This window comes from Leuciscus leuciscus (assembly GCF_965113295.1).
Source record: "Leuciscus leuciscus genome assembly, chromosome: 14".
Taxonomy (NCBI): Eukaryota; Metazoa; Chordata; class Actinopteri; order Cypriniformes; family Leuciscidae; genus Leuciscus; species Leuciscus leuciscus.
Window position 1 is genome coordinate 14,699,134 of NC_138738.1, and position 26,470 is coordinate 14,725,603.

The window sequence follows — 26,470 nt, forward strand, 5'->3', positions numbered from 1 at the left end:
CCTTTCCAAAAGCTATAGAAAAAAGTATATTGTAGATAGTAAACACACACAGCTCTGAGCCAGACTGACTTCGTCATTCAAAGGCTGCTGATATATGTCTGCTGTGTGGATTTTGATGCTATCTCCTTTAGAGGTCATGCACAACAGTGAATAGATTTTAAAAGAGGGAAAACGGAAAGCTCAAAGCAGGTCAATTGAATTTCACTGACCAACGTCAAATACACATTCCCCGGGCCAACAACAGACAGGTAGTAGATAGGGCTTTCCATTAGCCAGATCTCTGTGACCTTGAACCACACACAGGCAAACAACAGAGAGCTGAAATAAATATAGGAGAAGTGAATGTGAAATACATACAGCTTTTCTGTCCCTGTGTTAATTGAGAGACATGGAATATGTAAGGAATAATTGACGACAGGCCGTTGAATTATTAGAAAAATAATGCACACCCGAGGTGGTAATGCGGTCACGACGCGAAGCGGAGTGGCCGTTACACCTCGGGTGTGCATTATTTTTCTAATAATTCAACGGCCTGAAGTCAATTATTCCGCTTATACTACAGTTACCACACCTCGAAACATTGTTCAGATTATCTATTTCAAGACGTTTGTAAAGTTTTTGTCATTAAAACGCTCTTGTATGTAGGACTAATTTCTTACGCATCTAATCCCATGCCCCCGTTGCTAATTCCAAAACGTAATTTCAGAGTTAGTAACGGAGGTTTGAGCCGCTGATAGCAGACTAATGCTGGGGACACACGACTAGCTGACACATTCTCTGACTGTTTCATCGACTGCAGCAGATTTTAAACACCGACTTTGAACACAGACTGAACGCGCTGAACACGCGTTTGGACATGATCAGTCATAAGTATCAAATTACATTCATAACCGGCCTTAAAGTGTGTTCCCGGCTTTATGCAGTTATTAATGCAGTTATTAGAGAGAGATGTTGCAATAATGAGACAGAAAAGCATGTGCGTCAATATTATTATTTATTAATTAATTCAATTCGTTTTAATTAATTCGTTAATTCTTTTTTTTTTTCTATTATTGACAGATGACAGTAGACTAGCCAAATAAATTAAACCCAAAGCCCTTTTAACAAGTTGGCCTATCAATAATTATTTATTTGTTAAATTATCTGCAATAAAAATCCGTGCTGCAGGACTATCCATTTATTTAGCCTATATTCAGTTTAATTTTCTATTGATTATAGATAGGACTTTATAGTTTATTTATTCAAATTAAACTGCATGTTTCTATTGATTGTGAAGCTAGACATTGAAAATTGCAGATCAAGCGCATGGGGCGAAATGCTTTTTCTTGTTATGAATTGTATCCTATTTTCCGTTATTACAGTTGACTACGCGAAGTGATATGGAACTGTAATGCGGTCAAGAGCTGCCTGGAACTACTTTAGCCGTGCGTTTCCCTGAAAATAATGCACACCTTAGAACGTTCGTCAACCAATCAGATTCAAGCATTCAACGGCCCTGTAGTATAATTGGAACTAACTAACTAACTAACTAACTAACTAACTAACTAACTATTGTATAATAACAATTAGATACAATTAGAAAATAAATGAGAAAAATTCATTTTACAGTATATAGCTTTTGATGGTAGCCCGTTTCATGATTCTTAAGTGACTCTTTCTATAAGTAATGTAAATGCCCCAGGATGACTATCTTTGAGTTATTCATTGAGTCATCCACCAAAACTATTTGTTCAAAACACTTCATAAATCAGGAGACAAAAAAAGTAACTCTTTATGATTGAGTCAATGAATCAGCAATTCAATCAATAAAAGTTTGATTTATTCTGATTCACTTCCCTGTGTTGCTCAGAGATGCCAACCAAAATACCAGAGCAACCAGGATGGTTGATTCTGTTGTAGCTTTATTTGGAATTCTTTCCATTGGCAGAATAAAAATAGAAAACTGGCTATATATCTAACTTACTAAATATGAACTTATTTATTGAACTGTTGTATATAAGCAATATCATACTTGCTATTGTTCTATATCTCAGAATCTCACTGAAAATTAGTGAATACGCTTCAAGAACGCTCCTAACTCACTGTATATTTGTCTCTGCACATTAAACTGGAATAGGATAAATAATTTTAATATATATTAAAAAAAACACAGCACACACTTCACCTTTTAAAGCAATGCTTAAGAAGACTAGAACACTTTTAACACAACAGTTACAGTTTAAATGGCCACCCCATATCTATGAGAACAAGCCTCCGGGGGCATCTTTAGCGTTGAGGCTCATGCTACGCTCAGCAAATGGCTCGAGGCAATAAGTCAGCACAGAGTTAATGGTGCGTTCACCACTGTCCTCCATCAGCCCATGATATTACAGTATCCCGTATCAGAGAAAGACTACCCTCCACCGGGAGAGAGAGATTGTAACCATGATGCACTGAGCTGAAGGGACGAGATGCCACAAACACACTGAGACAGCTAAATACTGTGATGCTTTGGATGCTTTTCCCAGTGCTGACAACATCGCCTGTGGGCACAGTGTAAAGAAAAGAGGATATACTTGCAAAAAGGATAAACTGAAGAGGACAGGGAATTAGTTAAGGCCAGTCATTCTGTGAGCAGTCAGTTTGGTTCATTAGTCAGCAACGCGTTTAGAAGGAAAAGATGCAATAGATGCTCTGGCATCTGACTCTTCTTGTGTGAGGAAAATAAACCTAGAACGCTGGCAGTGAGCTACTGTTTCAGTGAAATTCTCAGTGAAATCAAGGTTAAAATCCATTCCCATTATTCTTTCTTTTCCCATAACATTTCATCTTGGAGAGTTGCTTATTTATATATATATTATATATATATATATATATATATATATATACTGTATATATATGAAAAGTGGAAATATCTAATGGGTAGTTAATAGTGGGAATTAATACATAGTTTAATGTCCCCGTGTTGATCGGGTGGGCTTTCACATCCTCCGCGACGTGTGGTACTCATTGTGTTTCCACACTCAAAACCATTCCAAGAACCTCAAGTACACCTTTACTACTCAGCAGGTTCAATATAGTTAGGGTTCGGGGTAGGTGTGGGCTTTAGGGATAGGAACAACTGAGGTTTAGCATATAGCATTTAGCATATAAATAAACCACATGATCTAAAAGCCAAAAAAACTACAATTTTAATTCCATAGGAATTTTAACTGACTTTAAAGGTTAACCTAAATGTATCAGCATCTAAATTAACTAGTTTTATTCAACTCAAAGAAATTAATTAATAATCAAACTTGACTTGGTTGACACCAATGAAGGTCATTTTATGTGTTAGATAACCCAATATGACTCATAAGAGAAATAGCTCCTCAAGGTAACAAGTGCAAGTTCTTTTTTACAATGCAGAAATGACTGAGAGAGCAGCAATACAGTTTGGAAATGATTGATCCCCCTGTGCTACAAATTCATTTAGAGCAGAGCGCTCTGGACAAACCTCTTTGCACCAAGCCTTCAGCTGTTCACGGTGAAAGGAAAGACGTTTTCACACTTGCTGAAGTGCGGCTATATGTTGACCAGGGGTGGGGGGCATTACCTCTGGGTGGCTTACCAAATGGCAGTGCAGATGAAAGAGAAATATCAGGCTATTGTCAGGGGATAGAAGGGGTTCAGCATAATGTCTGGAATTACACGGGTGCAAACACCTTGGCCTATGCAACTGTGTGCTGAGTACAACCAATATTCCCACCCACATAAAGTCTTAAAGGGCAAAAGCTTTCCTGTATAGACAACTGTGCACACAAAATATTCTATAAAGGAATAAAATAAAACCCATCGGATTGTGATAATAATGATTAACGCCTAGATTTGAAATGAACAAAACATTTATTCTGGCATTATCAAAAAGCAAATGATTCATTAATTTCACTGGGAATCATGGTCAATTCCAGTATGCTTCCATCAAGTGACTAACAGTTTTAGACAGCACATTTCAGAATTCATTATCTTCGATGTCACCCAGGAAATAAAATGAACACCAAAAACAACATTACAAATAGAGATCTAAAACATGGTGTGGCTTAGACTTCCCACCAGTGCTGTAATTATAATTTTACATGGATGCATGAAAACAGATTTATTATTTGCTGTAATTACATTGGCTGTTGGTAATAATCATGAATATACTGATATAATCAGATTAATAGATTTTCTGGTTGCGTCGCATCTAGCCCCACTGAATCTCCCTTGAGGAAATGCTTCAGCAGATACTGTAATACTTCATTATTACGGTCAAGCCCTCCTCAGTGGAACAGCAGCAGAGAGTTGTATGTTGTGTTTTTCAGTGATGAGAATTTTCACAGCACCCAAACAAGTGCTAAAGCCTTCTCTGGGTGAAAAGTGAAAAAAAAGAAGGCGAGAAAGACAGAAGCTCTGTTGCAAATCCTAGTGAGCTGCCTACTGTACATAGACATCCTTAAATGGACAAGGCAACACCAAAATGTACTGCAACAAGCTTCTGAGAAAAATCATCCAAGATGCCAGACTTTAAAATTATATATGTAAAAGTACAAAATAATGATAATATAACAATAACATAATACATTATAAATGCAATATAAGTTTTAAATAAAATAGTTAAATTCTTAGTGAAATAGATTATTTCATCAATATTTACACTACAGTTAAAAAATTTAAGGTCAGTAAGATTTTTACAAAAAAAAAAAAAAAGAAGAAGAAGAAATTAATACATTTGAACAAGGATGCATTAAATTGATCAAAAGTTACAGTGTTTACAAGTCTTTTGCATTGTTATAAAAAGTTTATATTTCAAATAAATGATATTCTTTGAACAATCTATATTTTAACAAATATCTCCTGAACCGCAACGTAAAAAAATAAATGTATAGAAATATTATAAAATTATTATAAAATTCCGAGAATAAAGTCGAAATATTTTTATTTTAATCTCGAAATGATACGACTTTATTCTTGTAATTGTAGATTTTTTTTCCTATGTTGCGGTTCAGGGCTTCCGTAATCTATTCATCAAAAATGCCTGGAATATATATATAAAACATTGATAATAAGAAATGTTTCTTGAGCAGCAAATCACCCTATTAGAATGATTTCTGAAGGATCATGTGACACTGAAGACTGGAGTAATGATGCTGAAAATTCAGCTTTCACATCACATGAATAAATTGCATTTTAAAATATATTAAAATAGAAACAATCAAATAAATGCAGCGTTGGTGAGCATAAGAGACTTCTTTCATCAAACATTTGAATGGTAGTGCATGTTAGGTTCCTTTTAGGATGCTGCCTACGTAGGCTTGGAGAGCAAGGCAGCTCAATAGGTTTTGGAACAGAGAGAATCAATTTAGTACACCCACACTCTTTTATATATTAAAGAGGACACAGAGAACACTGTTTGCTTGTAGCCTTACCAAGAACAGCAAAGATAACACATTCACATAAACTCAAACAACTATGCATACAATATACTCCCACACATAACCTCTTTCTCCAAAAACTACGAGACTGGTTCACATGTTTGTCTTTTCTATCTTTTCTTTCTTCCATCTCAGTATTTCTATCTGTATCTGTGCACTTCAAAACCACCCACATTAAGATCTACTGGGTGTCACTAGCTCCCCTTGGTTCTCTTATCTGTTCTCATAGTCATCTCAAGGCAATGATCGACATTACACGCCTCAGTGCTTGACTGCAATTTCCATGCGATCTTAATTCATTGAATAGGCTCTGGTGTGTGACCAAGGTAGCTACACGAGATGAGTTCACAGTTGAGTACCAGTCATAGTAAACATGCTTACGTTTCAGTGCTAGCGGCTACAGCATGCACACAGCAAACATGACCTTCCTCTGACCCTGAGTGAGTTGCAAATGCAACGTCACATTCATGTTTGATTTTCATGGGCGATTCAGTTATATGTTAAATGTAGGTCAAATAGTGAGTTGTTGTTCCAGTGTTCACTTCTTTTCAAAAGTTTGGGGTTTGTCCAATAAAACAGTCACTTTGTTAAATAATATTACATTTTAAAATATCTGTTTTCTATGGCAAAGTTTCTATGGCAAAACCTGGCAAAGCTGAATTTTCAGCATCCATTACTCTATTTTTCTATGTCACATGATCCCTAATAAGTTGATTTAACGCTCAAGATTTGTTTTATTATTATTATCAATGCTAAGCATATATTAAGCAAAATGTAAATAAGTAAAAAACAAAAAAGGTTTCTTGATGGTATTCAAATTTCATACATATTTTTTTTCCAAATACAACTCAAAGTTTCTCTAAATACACACACATTTTCTCCAAATACACTGATTTAAAGTTCTTGCTTTTACAACAGATCATAAAGCTTTCAGTTTTAGTTAAAAGCTTTTAGGTTAGATGTACACAGCACCAGTTATGCAATTTATCAAATTTCCCACACAACTATCGTGACTTCACTATGCATAAAAGAGGTCATGTGTAAATATTCAGAGCAAACAAATAATGTGGACCCTGGTGAAAAGAGGAAGAAGTGGAAGAAGACAAAGAAGAGGTGTGGACCGGGTAGAGGAAGAATAGAGGGAACAGCATTCAATTCTGGATTTGTTCCTGTAGATGGGAAGTGTTCGACCACACGCTTTGACAGGGTAACTCTTCTCCAAGCAATAAAGAGCCTGCAGAGATATTGAGTCAAGGTGTGGATTCAACATTCACAGTTCATCCGTTCTTTCGTTAAATCCAAAGCTTGAGAAAACATTGAGAGAATGAAATTCTCTTGCCAGACAGAAATGAGAGGAACTATTTTCAATAGTTTAGCTTCCAGTGTTCATTAAAAGTGTTATGTGAAGAAAATGCTAAACTTTATTATTATAAAAAAAAAAATCTAAACTAAGAGTCTGTTTGGATGGCTGTGTTAACTGTTTGGAGACCACTGACCTTAGTTTGGAGAAAAGTGTAAAATCAATTTAGAAAAAGGCATTAATTCTAGCAAGTAACAGTTAAGTTTCCAATTCGAAAGTCTACATCCTCGAGAGTTTCACAAATGTCATTTTGTAATCTCTTTTTTATTGCTTTAGCATGTTTTAGTATCTCTCCTAATTAGTTTCTGATGGGTCTGCACTCTGCAGGAATCAAGTGGGTGTCTGTGCAGTACATTAATCTCTATGGATGTACAATGAGAGGCAGAGGTGGGGAACACATAATGATAAAGAGAGAGTCATGAGTTTTCAAGGGTAATATCACCCACAGCATGACACAAATCTAACGGTGATAATTACAATCAAATTATATTACATCATAAAACACAAACACTCGAGCATTTAATAGATATTAAAGTAGCTGAGAGGCAAAAAAAAAAAAGAGAAACCCCTTAAAGACGTGTTCACGCATTTGCAGTGACAGGAAGTCATCGATTTTTAATTGCCAAGTACACACTGCAGATAAATATGTTTGTCACTCTTCTGTTTGAGAGCTTAATCTTGTTCTGTCCACACAGAGTTCAGCAATTCACAAGAGTGAATATCACATCCTGTGACCTTTTACTTGGTGTACTACAAGACCGAACTAAACATTTAGTGGAACTTTTGGAAATTGACAGCTCATTTGAGATATCTGCCTCTCTTGTCCAGGTGCAGTGCTAACAAATCAAACAGAAGGATGTGACTTGAATTAATTAACGCATGTTTTCACACCAGATTGTCCCTCTCCACCATAGTTGTTCCCACCAGCCTTGTGCTTTAGTGATAACCTAAAACAGAGCAGTTCATTGAGAGCATTAAGGTGCATTCACACCAAGGATGATAACTATAACAATAACGACAAAGTTTGAATTGAGGCTTTGAGGGATTTTTTCCCCTTGCGTCATGGAACTCCACCCACATAATGAGCTAAACGCCACAGCTCTGCCTCAGCAGGGGTCCTTCTCGGCCTAAACGCAGTTTCAGAAATTAAAACCTTTCAAACTTTCTTCATAGGGCTTCCACAAGAGCAAAGGGTACTTTGATTGTGCATTTTTAACGCAGGTTACTGATAATAATTTATACTTAAAAGCTTCCTTTCCAGTGTATCTGGAGATTAAGGTAATAGAGGGGAAAGAGAGAGTAGAGAGCAAAAGGACCGCTGAGTTTGAGGGCAAATACCGCCTTTCTTCTACAGAAATGGAAATATGATGTTAGGAGGTATATTATTCATGTCTGTGACTCCACAAGATATGTTTTATGTAAATCTTCCAACCTTTTGCACACTACAAAGGGCTTTGTGGATGCAGCAGGCATATGTGTGGAGTCTGGTAAAGCTTCTAAAAGGGCACTGCTGACCCTTTCAGCAAATTAAAGCACTAAAACAGTATTATGTTTTTTTTTAGCATTATGTATTATAGTGTAATGCCCTGCAAAGGATTTTACATTTTATTCAGCCCATAGGGCACTAAGAATTGTGAAGAACTTTGAATCTACAAAACACCACCAATGCTATTCCCCCAAATATTGTTCCAACTACCCTAAGAAATGTTTCTGAACAAACTCTTGAGCAATGCTGGTGATTTTTGACCTCCCAGCATGCAACTGCAGCATGAATAAATAATGCTGTTAGTGTTTTGCTACTTGCTGACTATTTTTGCTGTTATGTTGTTGTTTTTGTTGTGCAGTGATGTTAAGAACACATCTTATTACATAATAATAATTAATCATTGCACCATAGGCCCCACCCACTGGCATTCAGGATAACTTTACTAATAGAACCCATTATGATCGATGACACAGTCTACACAGGGCCGGCGTCACGAGGATGCACTGCCCCCTCAGTTTTGAATTTGTCCCCCCTCCACCCCCGAAACGAGATTCATTTTAACCCTTTGAAGCAGTGACAAACGTTCAGTGTGTCACTGCTAAATTCAAACGTGCTTTTGCACTTTGACTGGCGCTGAGCCAAAAACGGATGCGCTCAGCGATTTTCACAACTATTCAGCTCCCATGGCACGCTATAGATCAACTAACGTGATCATTATAAAGGTCTTTAAACAACAAAACACTTTCACTTCCACATCCACATATTTGATAATCGGACTATATCATACAGTTCATGATATAATTGACAAATTTGTGAATATTTTGAAAAAAAAAAAAATAAAAGCCATACATCCGTCACACAGTGTGGCTGCCGCTTTAGCATGGAATTAAAACATTCTAAAATAAAATAAAAACTCACACTGGGGGTTCAGCTAGAATATAAAGCCCCAGAAATAGATTTTAAAAGAACGTTTACTTTGACACATCCAAGTACAAACAGCTCGTTTGCATCTCTGTACAGACTTAAGAAGCATATCAGCGTCAGAAACAAGTGGATGGTTCATTTTAATGGCATCCTGGATAGCATCAGAGGATTATGTTTCTTCGGAGCATTTTGTTTTGTAAACGAGGGACAGTGTAATGTAGAGTTCGCAAATAAACTTTTGTTGAAAGATGAAGCAGTCAACTGTATTGGATCTGACAGCAGCTGCATCACAAACCGTATAAATGATTTTATAATGCTTTATCTGTAAATGAAGGGTTTATATGGATAATGTTTTCAAAACACTTACTTCACGTGCAATAGCGAGTGTATGGAAGTAGAATAATGTCAAATGTTTTTGAAATAAAAAGCCTGTTGAATTGCACTACTTGAAAAAAAAATAGGCATTGCATTAACCATGCTTGCATTTTAATGCATTGCATTTTTAGTGCTTACATTTTTATGGGCTGAAATTCAACATGGTTGAATATTTAAGCTGTGAATATTTCAATTAAAAACATTTCAAACACCTTTTCATTATTAAAAATTCAATAATCCATATTCACCTTTCATATTTCACTTCCAAAATATTCAAACTGTTTAAAAATACAACCAATAATATTCAACAGGCAATTTTCGGTCCATTTTATTTCGCTTTGCAAATTCGCTTCCACAAATTCAGTGGTTCAAATTCGACAGTAAATTCAACATTGACGTCCAGGAACTGCAGGAAAAGCAGTAGATTGCCGAGCACACTCTCCATCTGCTGTTAGTCGACCTCACCAGCAGATGGTGCAAAAGCGCGTGTTGAAGACCAGCAACAGTTAGAACAAGTCATTCATTTCATTCATAAAACTCATTTACAGCAATGTAAGTGTATTTGTGATTATTATAACGGCTGTTTTATGTTAAATTCAGTGTCTTCACGGTTACTTTTCCTGTGTAGCCTACATGCATCTTTCTCTACCGTGAACGAGATTATAATGTTATTCCCCGATGCGGATATACAGATCCAATGTTACATTTTTGAGGTTGACATATATTTCTCTTGGTTGTTTAGTTGCCTTAACTGTGGCGATGTGCTGCATGCAGGCTAGGGTTTCCCTCAATACTTCAGGATTCCCCTGCTGGACATACAACGCTTAACGTAGCTTAATGGACTACAGTGATGTAAAAGACCAAACTCGCAGGCAAGCAGATGGACTCAGAATAACGCGCAAAGCTTAATGCTGAGCGTTTCCCAGTGATAGATTGGCATACAGATGGCTTGATGTTGGACATTCGCACATTTAGGGACCGTCTCTAAAGTGTATACGACTTTGGTATACATGTTTCTAACTCCGATAGCATTTGAATAGAACGACTTACAGTCATAAAACCAACTGTAAAGTGTTCATTTAGTGTCAGGCATAATGCGCACTCTTTGGATTTTTGATATTTATTCAAATAAATTTAAGTTTGCTATTGAAGTTAGAAACGTGTATGCCAATGTTGTATGCAACTTTAGAGACGGTCCCTAAATGTGCTAATGTCCAATTTCAAGCCAATTTTTACATTTAGTCATTTAGCAGACGCTTTTATCCAAAGCGATTTACAGTTAAACTAACAATAGGACAACAATATGCAAGTGCTGTGACAGTTTTAAGCTAATGCAATACACGTATGCATACTATATGTGTTGATTTTATGCCAGTATATCACGAAACGCTCAGCATGAAACTTTGCGCGTTAAGTTCATATTCTGAGTCCATCTTCTTGCTTGTAGCCTATAATAATAGCCTACAGCCTACTTCCCTAATAAGGTGCAAAATTGGTCTTTCATATCACTATCAAAAGTGATCATCCTTGAGTATGAGGTATTGGGAAACCGATTATAATCCTGTTCATGGTAGAGAAAGCTGATGACATGTAGAATACACAGGGAAAGTAACAATGAAGTTATTGAATGAAACATAAACAGCTTTTGTGTGTTTATCATCTTTTCCGCATATTCTGACACAGATAATCATTTTCATTTTATGAATGAATGTCTCCGTCTACAACACGCGCTTTTGCACCACCTGATGGTGAGGTCGCCTAACAGCAGATGGAGAGTGTGCTCGGCAATCTACTGCTTTTCCTGCAGTTCCTGGACGTCAATGTTGAATTTACTGTCGAAATTGAACCACTGAATTTGTGGAAGCGAATTTGCAAAGCGAAATAAAATGGACCGAAAATTGCCTGTTGAATATTATTGGTTGTATTTTTAAACAGTTTGAATATTTTGGAAGTGAAATATGAAAGGTGAATATGGATTATTGAATTTTTAATAATGAAAAGGTGTTTGAAATGTTTTTAATTGAAATATTCACAGCTTAAATATTCAACCATGTTGAATTTCAGCCCATAAAAATGTAAGCACTAAAAATACAATGCATTAAAATGCAAGCATGGTTAATGCAATGCCTATTTTTTTTCAAGTAGTGCAATTCAACAGGCTTTTTATTTCAAAAACATTTGACATTATTCTACTTCCATACGAGTGTCCGTTGATACTATTTCCTATGCAATGACATTAACAGTGGCTGTTTAAATACAACCCTTATAGGAGCCGCCCAATTAAAACAGATAATTTCAGACAGAGGGTTGGAACGAAAGTTGAAAATAATTGTTTTTCCACAAAAATATTAAGCAGAACAACAGTTTTCAGCTGTGATAATAATGAAAAAAAAAAAATGGTAGTCTATGCATTTACAATAAATCAAATACATCATTTTAAAGACCGGTGATGTAAAATTACCACGGTTTAGGTTAAACATGTTTCATGATAAATTAGCAAAATCCCAAAAGTGCTACAATCATCCCTGTTCTGCCACACCGGACGGATGAGCTTCTGGTTCATGTGGAGGTGACTGATTTGAAAAGGATTTGAAATGTGATTTTTGTGGGAACATGATTCTTTAGAAGTTATGGGCTGTACAGCATTAAGAGTAATATGTATTCATAGACCGTGTCTTAATACCTTAAATTATAAATCAAAAGGAACAGTCCTGCAGGTTATTCTATAATAAAAAAAAATAGAAGTCTCAGGACCAGACATCAAGCAGGAAATCAATTATAATCAGCAGCGCAGTGAAATATTACAGTGATGTTAATGCTCTTATTTTCCAGTTCAGCACAGGACCGTGCGACACGCAAATCACAGCTATAAATCCACAGAGATAAACAAACGATGTCATGGTGCTAATCATAGTGCTAATGGTTAGAAAATGAAAAACCATAAAAGATCGAGCTAGAGTTGAAAGACGTGTCCTGTAATTCATTATTACATGATGAAGTATAAGAGAAAGCGTAAGCCTATAGTGACACAAAGACAAGAGACTTTGCACGGCTGTGTTTGGAGATTATGATAGGCACACGCGGCTAGGCTGGATAAAAGGTGCGATAATTACATATTATGAGCACAGCAAGGCGATTAAATTGTGAAATATGTATTTTATAGACAAGACATTAAAGGATAACGGTCAACGCAGAAATAATCTCTTTACATCCTCTTTATGATCAACCAGTGTGATCTCATCAGTATATTTAGGTTTTAAATTGTGAAGTGTAGGGGTCGACCGATCGTTTTGCCAATTTGCCGGCTGAGAAGGGTGTGCTGTCATTGGGAGCGGCCTCTAGAGGCAAAATAAAAGCTATCACTGACGCCTCGTGGAGTTTGTTTTGACACGCGAGACTGCGCACAGCATAGAGTAGGACACTTCAGATGTGTATTTAAAGCAGACAATGAAACGGTATGTATACAGTACACTACCGTACGTGTTTTAATATAATTATAAAGTAATTAATTTGTTAACTAGATGATGTATAGTGGAGAACAGCAGTATTGTCACTGTAATACATATTTTGTTATTTTGATTAGATAACCATCAAGTGTTCTAAAATAGAGGCAAAAAAGTGTGAAAAGGTATACATATAATAGCCTATACATATGTGTCTAATTTCAATGCTATGGCTTTGGTGTAGACATTTAAAGATGGCCATCTTTAAGCATGACTGTTTGGATTTATATGAAATTGAAACACTTTACAGTAAGAGTCTATCTATAACATAAATTAACTAAGCTTAATGAATGTATTGTTCATTGTTAATTTCCAAGTTTACTAATACATTTTTACATTTTAAAGAAACATTAGTTAATCCACAATGAACTAACATGAATGACCAAGGTATATATAACATATTTTTTATACTTAAAAAGTACAGTACATTTTTATGGTTCAGTACAGTTTTCCGATTTTTGCAATAAAGTTAAGCACTATTTTATTTTTTATGTTTGTTTTCATTCACTATCCATTTAAAAAAACAACAACTACTGATTGATTAATGTTGGTTGTTTAATCGGTTATCGGCCAGTGCGGTCCAATCTAGTGATATCATTATCTGTAAAATCCTAGCCTGGGAAAACCCAGACAACTTCCGGCAAATTTAGATTTGCTCTGCAAGTAGTCTGGCAAAGAGCTCATTCAAGCCCATTTCTAATCCGTCGAAATCGCGGCACCAATCAGAAACGTTGGGGCGGGCTTTACACAATGACGATCACTCTGATTGGTTTTAGGTCTATCCAATTGCGCCCAGAGGCATTTGAGCGACGTCCGTTCAACTTTTAAATGCATTATTATATTCAAATTGCAAACACATGAGGACAGTCTCCATGAGAGACCCACTGGCAGATGAACGTGCTACTACATTTCTCTCCGAAACGGTAGGAAATTAAATTAGATTTAATAGAGGATTTTAACTGTGACAAGATGATTGACAGGGCAGTTTACGTGACAGGATGCACGCGACAGATCCGTCCGATAAAGATGACGAAGTAGTATGTCCCAAAGCTTGCCTACTTTTTTGCTACACATTCAAAAGTAAATACATTTTCTTCACAAAAAGAGTACATACTTTTATGGCGTAGTGTAACTTAGGCGAATTGGGAGGCAGCATATGGCTTTACACGATGACGATCGCTCTGATTGGTTTTAGGTCTATCCAATTGTGCCCAGAGGCATTTGAGCGACGTCCGTTGGTGACGCCCCTTTGGAAATGAGTTATTAATGAAGCTTTGCTGAGAATGGTCTGGTTTTAACCAGGCTAGTAAAATCCACTATCAGTCGACCTCTAGTGAAGGTGCACACATGTAATTTTTACATTTGAATTGACAATGATCTGACAATAAAACAACATATGGACATCTTCTAATGAAATAAACATTCATATAATTTAAAATGTTTAGCATTGTTAAATGAGCCCAACTAAAAGCTTAATTTCAAATCAAAACCGATCACTCTGTCCTATGTGACTTTGATGGATATTAAATGCAAAAACAGTAATATAGACAATATTACACTAATAGTAATAATCAACAGGTGATTTAGTATGCGGTACAGGAAACATTTAGCCATACTAAACAAGCCAGCAAATTCGCCGCTGCTCTGCAGTGGATTTATCACAGTGGAAACAGAGTTAAAATGTTAACTTTTATCTATGACCCTTTCAGATGTACATCAGTAGTTTGTTATAATAATAAAGATCCTGAAGGACTTTAAAAGGCCAAATGTATAATACATAATCTCTCCATAAAAGAATAAAAGAGGTAGTTGGAGAATCAATGCTTGTATAGATTGCATGGCAAAGAGCAAAGCAAAATCAATATGTGTTTATTATAATATAATATTAAATTGAAATACCTGTATTTGGCAGCCAGATTATTGTGTGTGTGTGTGTGTGTGTGTGTGTGTGGAAGGAAGAGAGAGAGAGAAAGTGTGTGTGTAAGCAGAATTGCTATTTTGCTATTTTATTTATAGCCATAACACATATAATACTCACTCCCACCCACTGTGATAATCTATCAATGCAAGAACCAACTCTTGGGGATCTGAAAACTAAAAATTGGGGCTCCTTTTTAAAGATCCAGAGCATTCTGTAATATCTACCCTACACGTCAGGAGGACATAATGAAAAGACTGTCACCTACGATAACATCAAACATCTGTTAGCTTCTGTACTTCCCTCACACATCACTACCAACACTTCACTCCATTAAGTTCACACACATACCACACTGAAGTCTGACTATGCATTATCCAGAGAGGAGTTATTTTTAGCAATTTTCTCCTCCTTTCTCCCTCCCTCCCAGGACTTACCTGCAGCACACTGCTCCTCATCTGCTCCATTTTCACAGTCCCTTTCACCATCACAGCGCCATGACAAAGACACACACTTGCTTGTTGAGCCACCACAGTCAAACTTCTCTGGTGGACATGTCTGCCGACCTACGAGAGGAGGCAACAAAGAGAGATGTTTAAGGATGAAATATGAACAAATGTTAAAAAGCAATGTAGCTCCTGAATGCTGATTGGTTAATAGTAGGGGTTTAACAGATCATAGTTGACCCTTGATCCGTACGGACCAGGCCCTACAGTTTGGTACGCATGTGATTTGCAGATTAATTTCACAGTTTAACAATCATAGAGTGACAGTTTATCATTTGCACATGTTTTGTCTTGCTAATTTACACATTTAAGTGATTTTAAGTCATTCAAGCGCAAGAAGAGGCAAAAGAGAACTCAATTCGGTACTCGTGCGGTGTTATCTGTGTGCACAGCCGCACACCCGAATCGCGCACACGTAGAGAGCTGAGCTCAAGTTCAAACTAGATAGACATTCAAGGGAGACAATACAGTCTTACCACTTATTACACGGCATTTCTCCACATAAATAATTAGGGCGATAAGAGACACTGATTTTAAAATCGTACCTGTTTTTTCTGTTATAATCCATTACCATGTACAAAACAATCGTTGCAAAATGGCAGCAACTGCGTTTGTATAAAACAAGTCAGCAATACCCAGAAGACATAATTAAATAATTGTACACAAAATATTTATTTGAGTTTATATATTTCATTAGCTCACCAAACGCAATACTTCCACGAAGAAAGCAGTTGCTAGCAAGCGTTCAAACTAGACAGACATTTAAGGGATACGATACAGTATCCTAGCAAAATGTTCCTAGTAATCATAAAGCACTTCAGTTTTTACCATAGACTGTAAAAAAAGATGGACGACGCCCCTTCGCTCTCTTCCATTGATGAGAACTGAAGCCGCCTGAGTCCCGATATGGCGCTGACATATTGGAACTTGAGTCTGCGCAGTAGCGATTTCGGGACCAGACCTGCGCAGTAGTGAGCAGGAAGTAAAGCCGCGAAATCAACGCTCCGCCCTCACTCTCGCAGAATGCACTAAGGGAGAGTGGATTCTGCACACTTTTTTAAAAATGTATTGCAGTACGACAAGAGGCTTGTTAAAATAAAGTAAACACAATCTCCTCAGTCCTCCGAAGATCCCGAAAAAATGTCCGTTGGTGCTTCAGTGACTACTTCGCTCAGAGAACCTGTCAATCACAGCTGTCAATCATAACGTTACACCACAGCATCACGTAACTAACTAAAAACCAACTTATTTTTGAAACAGACACTTGAACTTACATCAGCGTGATAAAAACGACAGCAAATGAAAGAAACCACCTTTGGAAAAAAAGATATTTGAAGTGTAATTTAATTGTTTAGTTGGTCTCACGTCCCTTTGAATAACACGGGGAGGCGGGGCTTATGACCTATACTAGGACCAGTCACCGGGGGGCGATCGAGACGTTTTGGCTTCACTTTTCAGGGCTTGTGCGGCACGCTTGGGTTTTTACCAGTTGTTATGGGGGAAAACATTCCGCTGGATAGCGTATTTGACCAATCAGAATCAAGTATTCCACACAGTCGTGTAATAACAAACATGAATCTTATTGTCATATTGTTAACCAAAACTGAATCTCACTGAAAATCAAGTTTTCACACAGCATTCTCAAGACAGTGCCATAAATTATACATCTCTACATGTCTGGGAACCCAACTACAAATCAATAGCAGCCAGACTGATTTCTCTCCCTCCCATTCTTCACAGTCTTTTGAGTAATTTTCAGTGTTTAAAAGAAGATATATGAAGACCTTTTCACTCTCTCTGACACCTCAAATCTGTGTCTGCAGCCCATTGTTGCCTGAACCCTATCTATAATCATAAGAGTGAATGGCATGTCTCTTGCTGGACTCTGCTATTATATAGCCTTCTCTGAAGAAATGGGAAAAAGACAACTGTGAATCTCATTTGAGATATCTCTTCATCTGCACATGGCCATTGTGGCTCTGCAAATTGAGGCCCAGTCCTCATCTATGGAAGCCATATTGGATTTGAGACTGACAGAAAAAAAAAAGTCCTATTTAAGGCCAGAGCTTAACCCAGCACCGCAAGGCTTGTTGGTGTGTGACTAGGGAAATGTATGAAACAGAGCGTGTTTGTTTGAACAGCGCTTTTATGTGACTGTGTGAGTGTGTATGTTTTTGGCTTTGTCAGCATGTGTCTGAATAAACTGAATGACCCATTCTAACTGTCTGGCTGACTGCTACAGATAGCACAACCTCCTGGGAAACGCAGTCTGTCGTATCTCCTCTCTCTCCTCCCTAACCCTGAAAACTACTGTGCCCACAGGGCTTTCCATTCACTGCACTGGTTCCTGCTTGTTCACACAGCAAAATACTCACAGTGGTTTGGTAACAGCACTGCACCAATGTAAAATAAAGCAACGCTGGGAATATCGTAATTATTTTAAGTAAGGAATAATTGACTCCGGGCCGTTGAATTATTAGAAAAATAATGCACACCCAAGGTGGTAATGTACCTCAGGTGTGCATTATTTCTCTAATAATTCAACAGCCTGGAGTCAATTATTCTGCTTATACTACGGTTACCACACCTCAAAACATTGTTCAGATGATGTATTTCAAGACATTTGTCAGGTTTTTGTCCTTAAAATGCTCATGTATGACTAATTTCTTACGCATCTAATCCCAAGCCTCCGTTGCTAGTTCCAAAACATAATTTTAGAACTAGTAACGGAGGCTTCAGCCACTGATATAGGGAGAGAGAGAGAGAGAGAGAGAGAGAGAGAGATTTAGCCTATGTGAATTACATGAGTCTGTGCGTCTCTCTCAACAGTGTTGTTCAACAGCAGTGTCTCTACTAATAGCGAAACTAAGTTCATCAGCTCCAAGAACAGGCCATTATTACCTCGCTAGTGAGAAATTTATATAGCTTTTAAGTTGTTAAACTATTTTAAAATCGTCAGAGCAGCGCTGATAACACGTTTCTGTGCGAATGTGTGTCCGTAGTGTATGTGTGTTTATTTAAGTGGGAGAGAGTGTGGGAGAAAGACACTGTGCTTTGCGTAATTAAACGTACTTTTGTGGCAAAAAAAAAAAAAAAAAAAAAAAAAAACGGGAAATAATTTGCTTGGTCAGTGTCATTGTGGGTTTTGGCTATTATGCTGTAAGGACATTTGAAATTATTGAAATAATTTGGCGAAGTGATATGGAACTGTAATGTGGTTAAGATCTGCCTGGAACTACTTTAGCCAAACGTTCATCAGGCAATCAGAAGTATACGTAGTATAGTGCACGTTCATTACACTTCCTAAAGACTGTCATTAGGCTAGTTTCATGATCAGGGTTTATGACAGCTTTAAGACAAAGCTGTTTTAACAGCATCTCTCATTTAAACTCCTGTAGAAAAAAAAACAATGTTGCTAACATTCACTTCTACAAAATCAGTTCAAACCGATCAATCAATTCATAGCACAGCAATGCAATTATTTGTTTGCATCACTCAAACACACATTCTTGTACATCTATCTTTGTGAGGATATTCATTGACACAATACAATCACTAGCTTGTACCCTAACCGTACCCATCACAACTAAATGCTTAAATCGAAACCCTTACCCATAACCGTTTCCCCTGGTTTTTCAGATAAGGTTATAAATAGGTTAAATGTTTAACCTAATTATAACATTATCCCCAAAACCAAGTCTTGAGCGTCAAACAGGCCTTTAAAGGGGTCTCAGAAAGTGTCCTCACTTTACTCTCTTTGTCCTCACTCTGATGGTCTAATACTCAAACCAGTCTTAAAGATGGTTGTACAAAAACACACGTTTGTGGTAAGTACAATTTCTTTTTAAAGAAATTAATACTTTTATTTATTGGGGACACATTAAACTGATCTAAAGTGACATTTATATTGTTACAAAAATATATTTTAAATAAAAACTGTTCTTTTGAGCTTTATATTCAAAGTATGACAGTTTCCACAAAAAACAGTAAGTAGCACAACTGCTTTCAACATTGTTGATAATAAAGAAATGTTTCTTGAGCAGCATATTAGAATGATTTATGAAGGATCACGTGTCACTGAAGACTAGAGTAATTGATGCTGAAAATTATGCTTTGCTGTGACAGGTTAAGGATAAATTACATTTTAAAATATATAAAAATAGTAAACAGTTATGTAACAAATACTGTTATAAAAGTGGTTGATGACTGTAGAGTGGGTGCATTTAGAGTCAGAATGTTTTCAATCTTGCAAAACATATCACTTGTTCACTTCTTCGCATCTTCAAAGAGTTTTAGCACATTGGCAGCATAAATCATCTGTTTAAGAATACACAGTTCAAAAAAATTATACAATTATAACCACCACCACCAAACAACTACCTAAAGACTCTGATTGTTCTTCAGTTCAGTGAGCCATCAAAACAACACCCACACTGCTCTTTTAGATGAATGGTTAGTGGATGTAACTAGAAAAGAGATGAACTCAACACATTCTCTCAGGCAGTACGAGCCAGAGGTCAGCTCAGACACAAAAGATGAGTTCAGACTGATGCATTCCCTGACGATTAGAGACGCTCTCACACAACCATGCAAGGCCTGTGGCCCTAAACTCAAAGAATAATAGTAAACTGACTGACAGTGGGATAAACTACAATAACAAAGCACATATGCATACAGTCAATGTCAAGCTTAATTTGCTGAGCAAAGCTGAGGTCTCAGAGCACGAATTCATGCGTTTATTTCTCATAAAGACAAAATAAGAAAGAGCTCCACTCAGTTAAACTCATCCTGACTGCAATGCAATTCCTCCTGGGAAAAATGAAGTTATGGAAGAACCACAGGGAGCGGATGAGATTACATTAACATATTTACCTAATAATGTAAATCATTTTCTTGGTGCGGGTGTAACATGGTTAATCTAAGCCGGGCAAATGAAATTTCTCAGATACGCATCAGTACGCTCAAAGAAATAATCATTAGCTTTGCACAAACCACATTATATTATTAGGGAGGCAGTTTCAGTCAATAACGTCCGAGTGATGAGTTTCACAGTCAACTAAATTCAGTCGTTTCTGTGAGTGGTGAGAATAATATGTGTCTAAGTGGGCACTGAAACGGCTTCCATTACTCCCTCCTCATTTACCTAACTGCATCAGTTTGCATAAGCCTATATAGCTAAAAGTATCTGGACACTCCTCAAAATAAAAGTTGTGTCTATTCCAGCTACATCCATATCTAATAAAGTTATAAAATCAAGTGTGAAGTCTCTTTCTCAGTCTAACATTTTATAGTTCTATAGATCTTTCTGTCCATAAACATCAATGTTTTAAAAACTATTTTATTTTCCAAATGTGACTTTGTCAAGCCAACATTCAAGGTTTGTCCTGACAAACGTTGCTTTAGGTAAATATATGCAGTGATATATTCAGTAATATGCATAATCCTTCAAAAGTTTAGAGTCAGTAAGTAAAAAAAAAAAAAAAAAATAATAATTAATATTCAGCAAGAATGCATAAAATTGATCAGAAGTGACAGAAAAGACTTTGTTACAAAAAAAATCTATTTCAAATAAATGCTGTTCTTTTCCAAATATCCATCAAAGAATTCAGTTCAAAACTATTCCAGTTTCCACAAGAAATATTAATCAGCACAATCGTTTTCAACATTTGACAGTAAGAAGAACTGAAGACTGGAGTAATCGCTGCTGAAAATTCAGCTTTGCCATCACATGAATAAATTACATTTTAAAATACATTAAAAGAGAAAACTAAATTCCATGAAATATTATTTTACTATATTACTGATTTTACTGTATTTGTGATCAAATAAATGCAGCCTTTGTGAGCATTAGAGAATTATTTTAAAAAACTATTTAAAAATCATACCGACCCCAAACTTTTGAACGACTGCGTGAATTTCTCTGGATTTTAATTCATTTTAATTCCACTTAGATTTGCAATTGGGATTCCTGTTTGCTACATCAATTCAAATGACTGAACTGGAATTTAAAAGACATTATTAATCCATTTCTGAATGGCAAACAACCCTGTTTAGCTGAACTCTGTTAAACGCTTTTGGGATGAATTAGAATGCTGACTGCCAGCCAGACACCGTCATGTAAATTCTGTGCCTGAACTTACCTTCTCTGCATCAGTACTGTAGCACTGAAACTTATGAAGATGTGTGGCTGGTGGGGAAGAATTTGTGTAAGTTAGCTATAAAGTTAAGTTTTATTAGTCCTTGGGAAGGTCATTCTTAATCAGAGTATGAGCCTCCAGGACTTTCGATGGATATATCTTTATCACAAATGCTGACGGCTGCACACTCACACGCTGAACAACAAGAAGAGGCAGCTCTATCGATGTGCTTATCGACAGCTTTCTGGAGAACCCTTTTGATCCACAGATACAGCTCTTTCCAGTAGTCAAGGCCAGCAGCATTTTGAAACACAATCCAAGTTAAGTGGTTTATAGTGGCAATTCTTTTCCCCAATGCTAAAATATTTGATCATAGTCCAATCAAAACATTCATTAACCATTCAAAATAATGTCTACAATTTTGCATAGTTAACACATTCAGTTTCATTTTAAAATAAGAAAACCAGATACTAATCCTTTGTGTAATTATTAGGTTCAGCAATTTGTGTGAATGCCACTTGTAGTATAAATGCAACAGTGACCACACTCAAACACACAAAACTGTGAATATGTATAGTATTTGCTGCTGTTTGCATTTTTCTTGAAGATATTTCACTTCTTGAGTTTTTAAATTATATAGTTTTTAAGTTAAATTATATTTCACCATAAGGAATGCCAACTTGCGCGCTTCAGCTCCAATCAGTTTCAGTAAGCACCAAATAATTTGATAACTTTTTAGAAATCACACAAATTAGAATATTAAGTTACAGTAATACAGTAAACAGCCAATTATTACCCATATTGCATATTTGTTCACCCAAATATTAAAATTATGTCAAAATTTACTAACTCTCATGTCATTCCAAAACCACTTTGGTTAAGATATTTGTAAAGGTCCCGTATTGTCAAAACTGAAATTTCCTGGCTTTTTTCATGATAACAGAGGTCTATGGGCTATGAAACTACCATGTAAGTTTCAAAACAGTCAATCCACAGACAAATGCACACAGCCTGCATAATGTAGCTGAGCCTTTTAACGAGCCGTTGTGACTTACGTATAAATGTGATGTCAGAACTACTAAGTCACCGCCTTCAGTCACCACCCCTTTGTTTACAGACAGTTTAACATATAAGGCCGGATTACATTTCCCTCAGCAATGTCCATCATTACAGGTGTTTTATTTACCTTACTTGTGAGCATCACCAAGCCACAGCAGGCTATAGCATACACGACCCTAGTTACCTGTGGTTGGTCTGGACGTGTGTCACTCATAAAACAACAGGCCAATCAGAAGAGAGGCTCATGAATATTAATTAGAAAGGCCAAAATCAACCTGTTCTTAGCAGAGCTCCTGAGAAAGGAGCTGTAAAAATATATTGGGATGGTTTTTGGTACTTATACCGCAAATACACTCACCTAAAGGATTATTAGGAACACCATACTAATACTGTGTTTGACCCCCAGAACTGCCTTAATTCTACATGGCATTGATTCAACAAGGTGCTGAAAGCATTCTTTAGAAATGTTGGCCCATATTGATAGGATAGCATCTTGCAGTTGATGGAGATTTGTGGGATGCACATCCAGGGCACGAAGCTCCCGTTCCACCACATCCCAAAGATGCTCTATTGGGTTGAGATCTGGTGACTGTGGGGGCCATTTTAGTACAGTGAACTCATTGTCATGTTCAAGAAACCAATTTGAAATGATTCGAGCTTTGTGACGGTGCATTATCCTGCTGGAAGTAGCCATCAGAGGATGGGTACATGGTGGTCATAAAGGGATGGACAAGGTCAGAAACAATGCTCAGGTAGGCCGTGGCATTTAAACGATGCCCAATTGGCATTAAGGGGCCTAAAGTGTGCCAAGAAAACATCCCCCACACCATTACACCACCACCACCAGCCTGCACAGTGGTAACAAGGCATGATGGATCCATGTTCTCATTCTGTTTACGCCAAATTCTGACTCTACCATCTGAATGTCTCAACAGAAATCGAGACTCATCAGACCAGGCAACATTTTTCCAGTCTTCAACTGTCCAATTTTGGTGAGCTCGTGCAAATTGTAGCCTCTTTTTCCTATTTGTAGTGGAGATGAGTGGTACCCGGTGGGGTCTTCTGCTGTTGTAGCCCATCCGCCTCAAGGTTGTGCGTGTTGTGGCTTCACAAATGGTTTGCTGCATACCTCGGTTGTAACGAGTGGTTATTTCAGTCAAAGTTGCTCTTCTATCAGCTTGAATCAGTCGGCCCATTCTCCTCTGACCTCTAGCATCAACAAGGCATTTTCGCCCACAGGACTGCCGCATACCGGATGTTTTTCCCTTTTCACACCATTCTTTGTAAACCCTAGAAATGGTTGTGCGTGAAAATCCCAGTAACTGAGCAGATTGTGAAATACACAGACCGGCCCGTCTGGCACCAACAACCATGCCACACTCAAAATTGCTTAAATCACCTTTCTTTCCCATTGTAACATTTAGTTTGGAGTTCAGGAGATTGTCTTGACCTGGACCACACCTCTAAATGCATTGAAGCAACTGCCATGTGATTGGTTGATTAGATAATTGCATTAATGAGAAATTGAACAGGTGTTCCTAATAATCCTTTAGGTGAGTGTATATATTCTTAAGGACATCAAAACCTAAAATAAAACTTTAGAAAGGTGTACAATATGGGACCTTTAATGAAACCAGAGAGGTTTCGGTGCCTCCATTGAAAGTCCAGGTAACCAAAACTTCAGGCCATAAATCCATATGAATAAAGTGGTATAATCCTACTATTGTGAAAGGATACAATCAAATTTTTCAATGAACAAATCTAATTTAGACTTTTATCCACATATAAACACACATATGTTTGCCTAAATTTAATTTAATCATCATTTAAAGCGATTTTATCTATTCAACTTGGTTAAACCACTTGATTCATTTGGATTCTTTTTAAGGGTTTCATAAAAAAAAAAAAAAAATCTTCATTTGTGTTTCAAAGATTAACTAAAGTCTTATGGGTTTGCATGCGTGAGTAAATTATGAAATTTGTCATGTTTGGGTAAACTATCCCTTTAACGACACTAAAAACAAATCAGTGTTAAACAAAATTAATGAAATTGCATGTGTTTAACTAATATCGAGAGCCCTAGTTGCCACCAGAACACACAGAGGTAAACAGAGGTCAGTGAAACCTCTCAATCGACAGTGCCACACACAAAGCCTGAATAACTGATCACAGTGGGGAATCTTAACTGTCTTACTCTATTGATTCACTTTTCTCCATTTTATTGACACATTTGCCATTAAACAAGGAAACATACTGATTTATGCTACAAACGTGCACTTTAACAACTTGACGCAGATGATTGAATGTGTGTGTGGTTATGTGGGTATAATGCTCGCCTCAGTTTTGACCTGAATCCATCTAAAACCCAAACGTGTTGATCCCATTAGGAGGAACACTGGGATCTATTCTGCATTCGGTGAGGATGGGCTACTATAATCTAAGGTGCTTGTACTATATGCTAATGTGATTTTGATTAACTGCCTCGCTAATGTCCCTTCACTGAGAGGTGGGGACGGGGGGAGAAACTTAAGAGTTTATCATGGTGAAACCTCCCAGTCATATTTAGCTCTTTTACGGCATGAGGACGCCTGATTAATTCTGATGTCCTAACCTGTTACCTGACAGGAAATTGCTTTGCTAATCAATTTGTCTGGTGACTCTTTTACATTTGAAGAGGGACTGAACGGAGCTAAGGGGAGGAGCTACACATCTGTTAAATACTATACAAACTGTAGATAATCCCAGCATGCACTGCAATCCTTGTGAAAAAGAAGTACACTTTATCACTTTTTAAAAAAGAGCACTGATATAAAAAAAATGATATACTTCAAAAGAATACATTTGTGTGAACTGGATAATGTTTCTGGACACTTAAATGACATTTTCTTTTCCACTAGTAGGACTTAAGTACATCTTTATATGTAATTTCATAAATATTTCTCTTGTCATTGAAATATGGTTAAAGTGTACAGCCGAATGTACTGACAAGCATTTATGGTAAACTAAAATATACTTGAATGAAATTTATTTTGAGACTTGTATGTCAGGTATTTAAAATATATTTGTAATGATGAAGATGCAATTTAGAATTAAATATCACAACAGTTAAAATTATAATCAAGTACCTCACATGTGCTAAGTGTTAGTCAACACATCAAAATAAGTGTACTTTAAAACATGATTAAAAGATTATTAAAATAGAAGGAATTAACATGTAAAACTTTTAATTTGACTATTACAAAAGTGCACTTACTTAAATGTGTGAAGAAACAGTCATGAAAGTGAACTCTTTAAGAACACTTAAGTGGTCTTTAATTATATTATCGGACAGTGCAGATTAAAAAAAAAATACTTTTAGGATTTTAAGTACAAATATACATTCAATTCAATTAAGAACACTTTTTCACTAAGGAACTTATTCATTGCATTCAATACAAAAGATTAGGTCAAAATAGTTACAACTAATTAAAAAATAATGGACAATTTCTCCTAATATGAGTTTGTTTTATGCATTTTTGCTCTTATTAGAGTATTCTGTCATTAGCTTAGCAACATAGCTACCTTTTGTGTGCTGTGTGTTTCTGCCTATAAAGAGCCATATTGGCCATTTAAGCCATAGCCTGAAATCATGTCAAAAATAAATAATATGAAAAAAAATAAAGAAAAGAATTTGAGCACATATTGGAGATTCAATCGATAGCAAATTACTGGGCAATCAAACATTCATAAAGTATACCGGATTTCAAAGTCATAATTATGAACAACATAAA

The 26,470-nt window shown here is 36.6% G+C and overlaps 1 protein-coding gene across 2 annotated transcripts in view; it reads right to left on the minus strand.

Moving 5' to 3' along the window:
- The window catches only part of lrp8 (low density lipoprotein receptor-related protein 8, apolipoprotein e receptor), a 165,794-nt gene that overhangs the window by 53,810 nt on the left and 85,514 nt on the right, over positions 1-26,470 (minus strand). For both annotated transcript variants that reach the window (XM_082137383.1, XM_082137382.1), the window contains exon 4: positions 15,436-15,564. In XM_082137383.1, the coding sequence (XP_081993509.1) occupies positions 15,436-15,564 (129 nt within the window). The remainder of the gene's footprint in view (positions 1-15,435; positions 15,565-26,470) is intronic.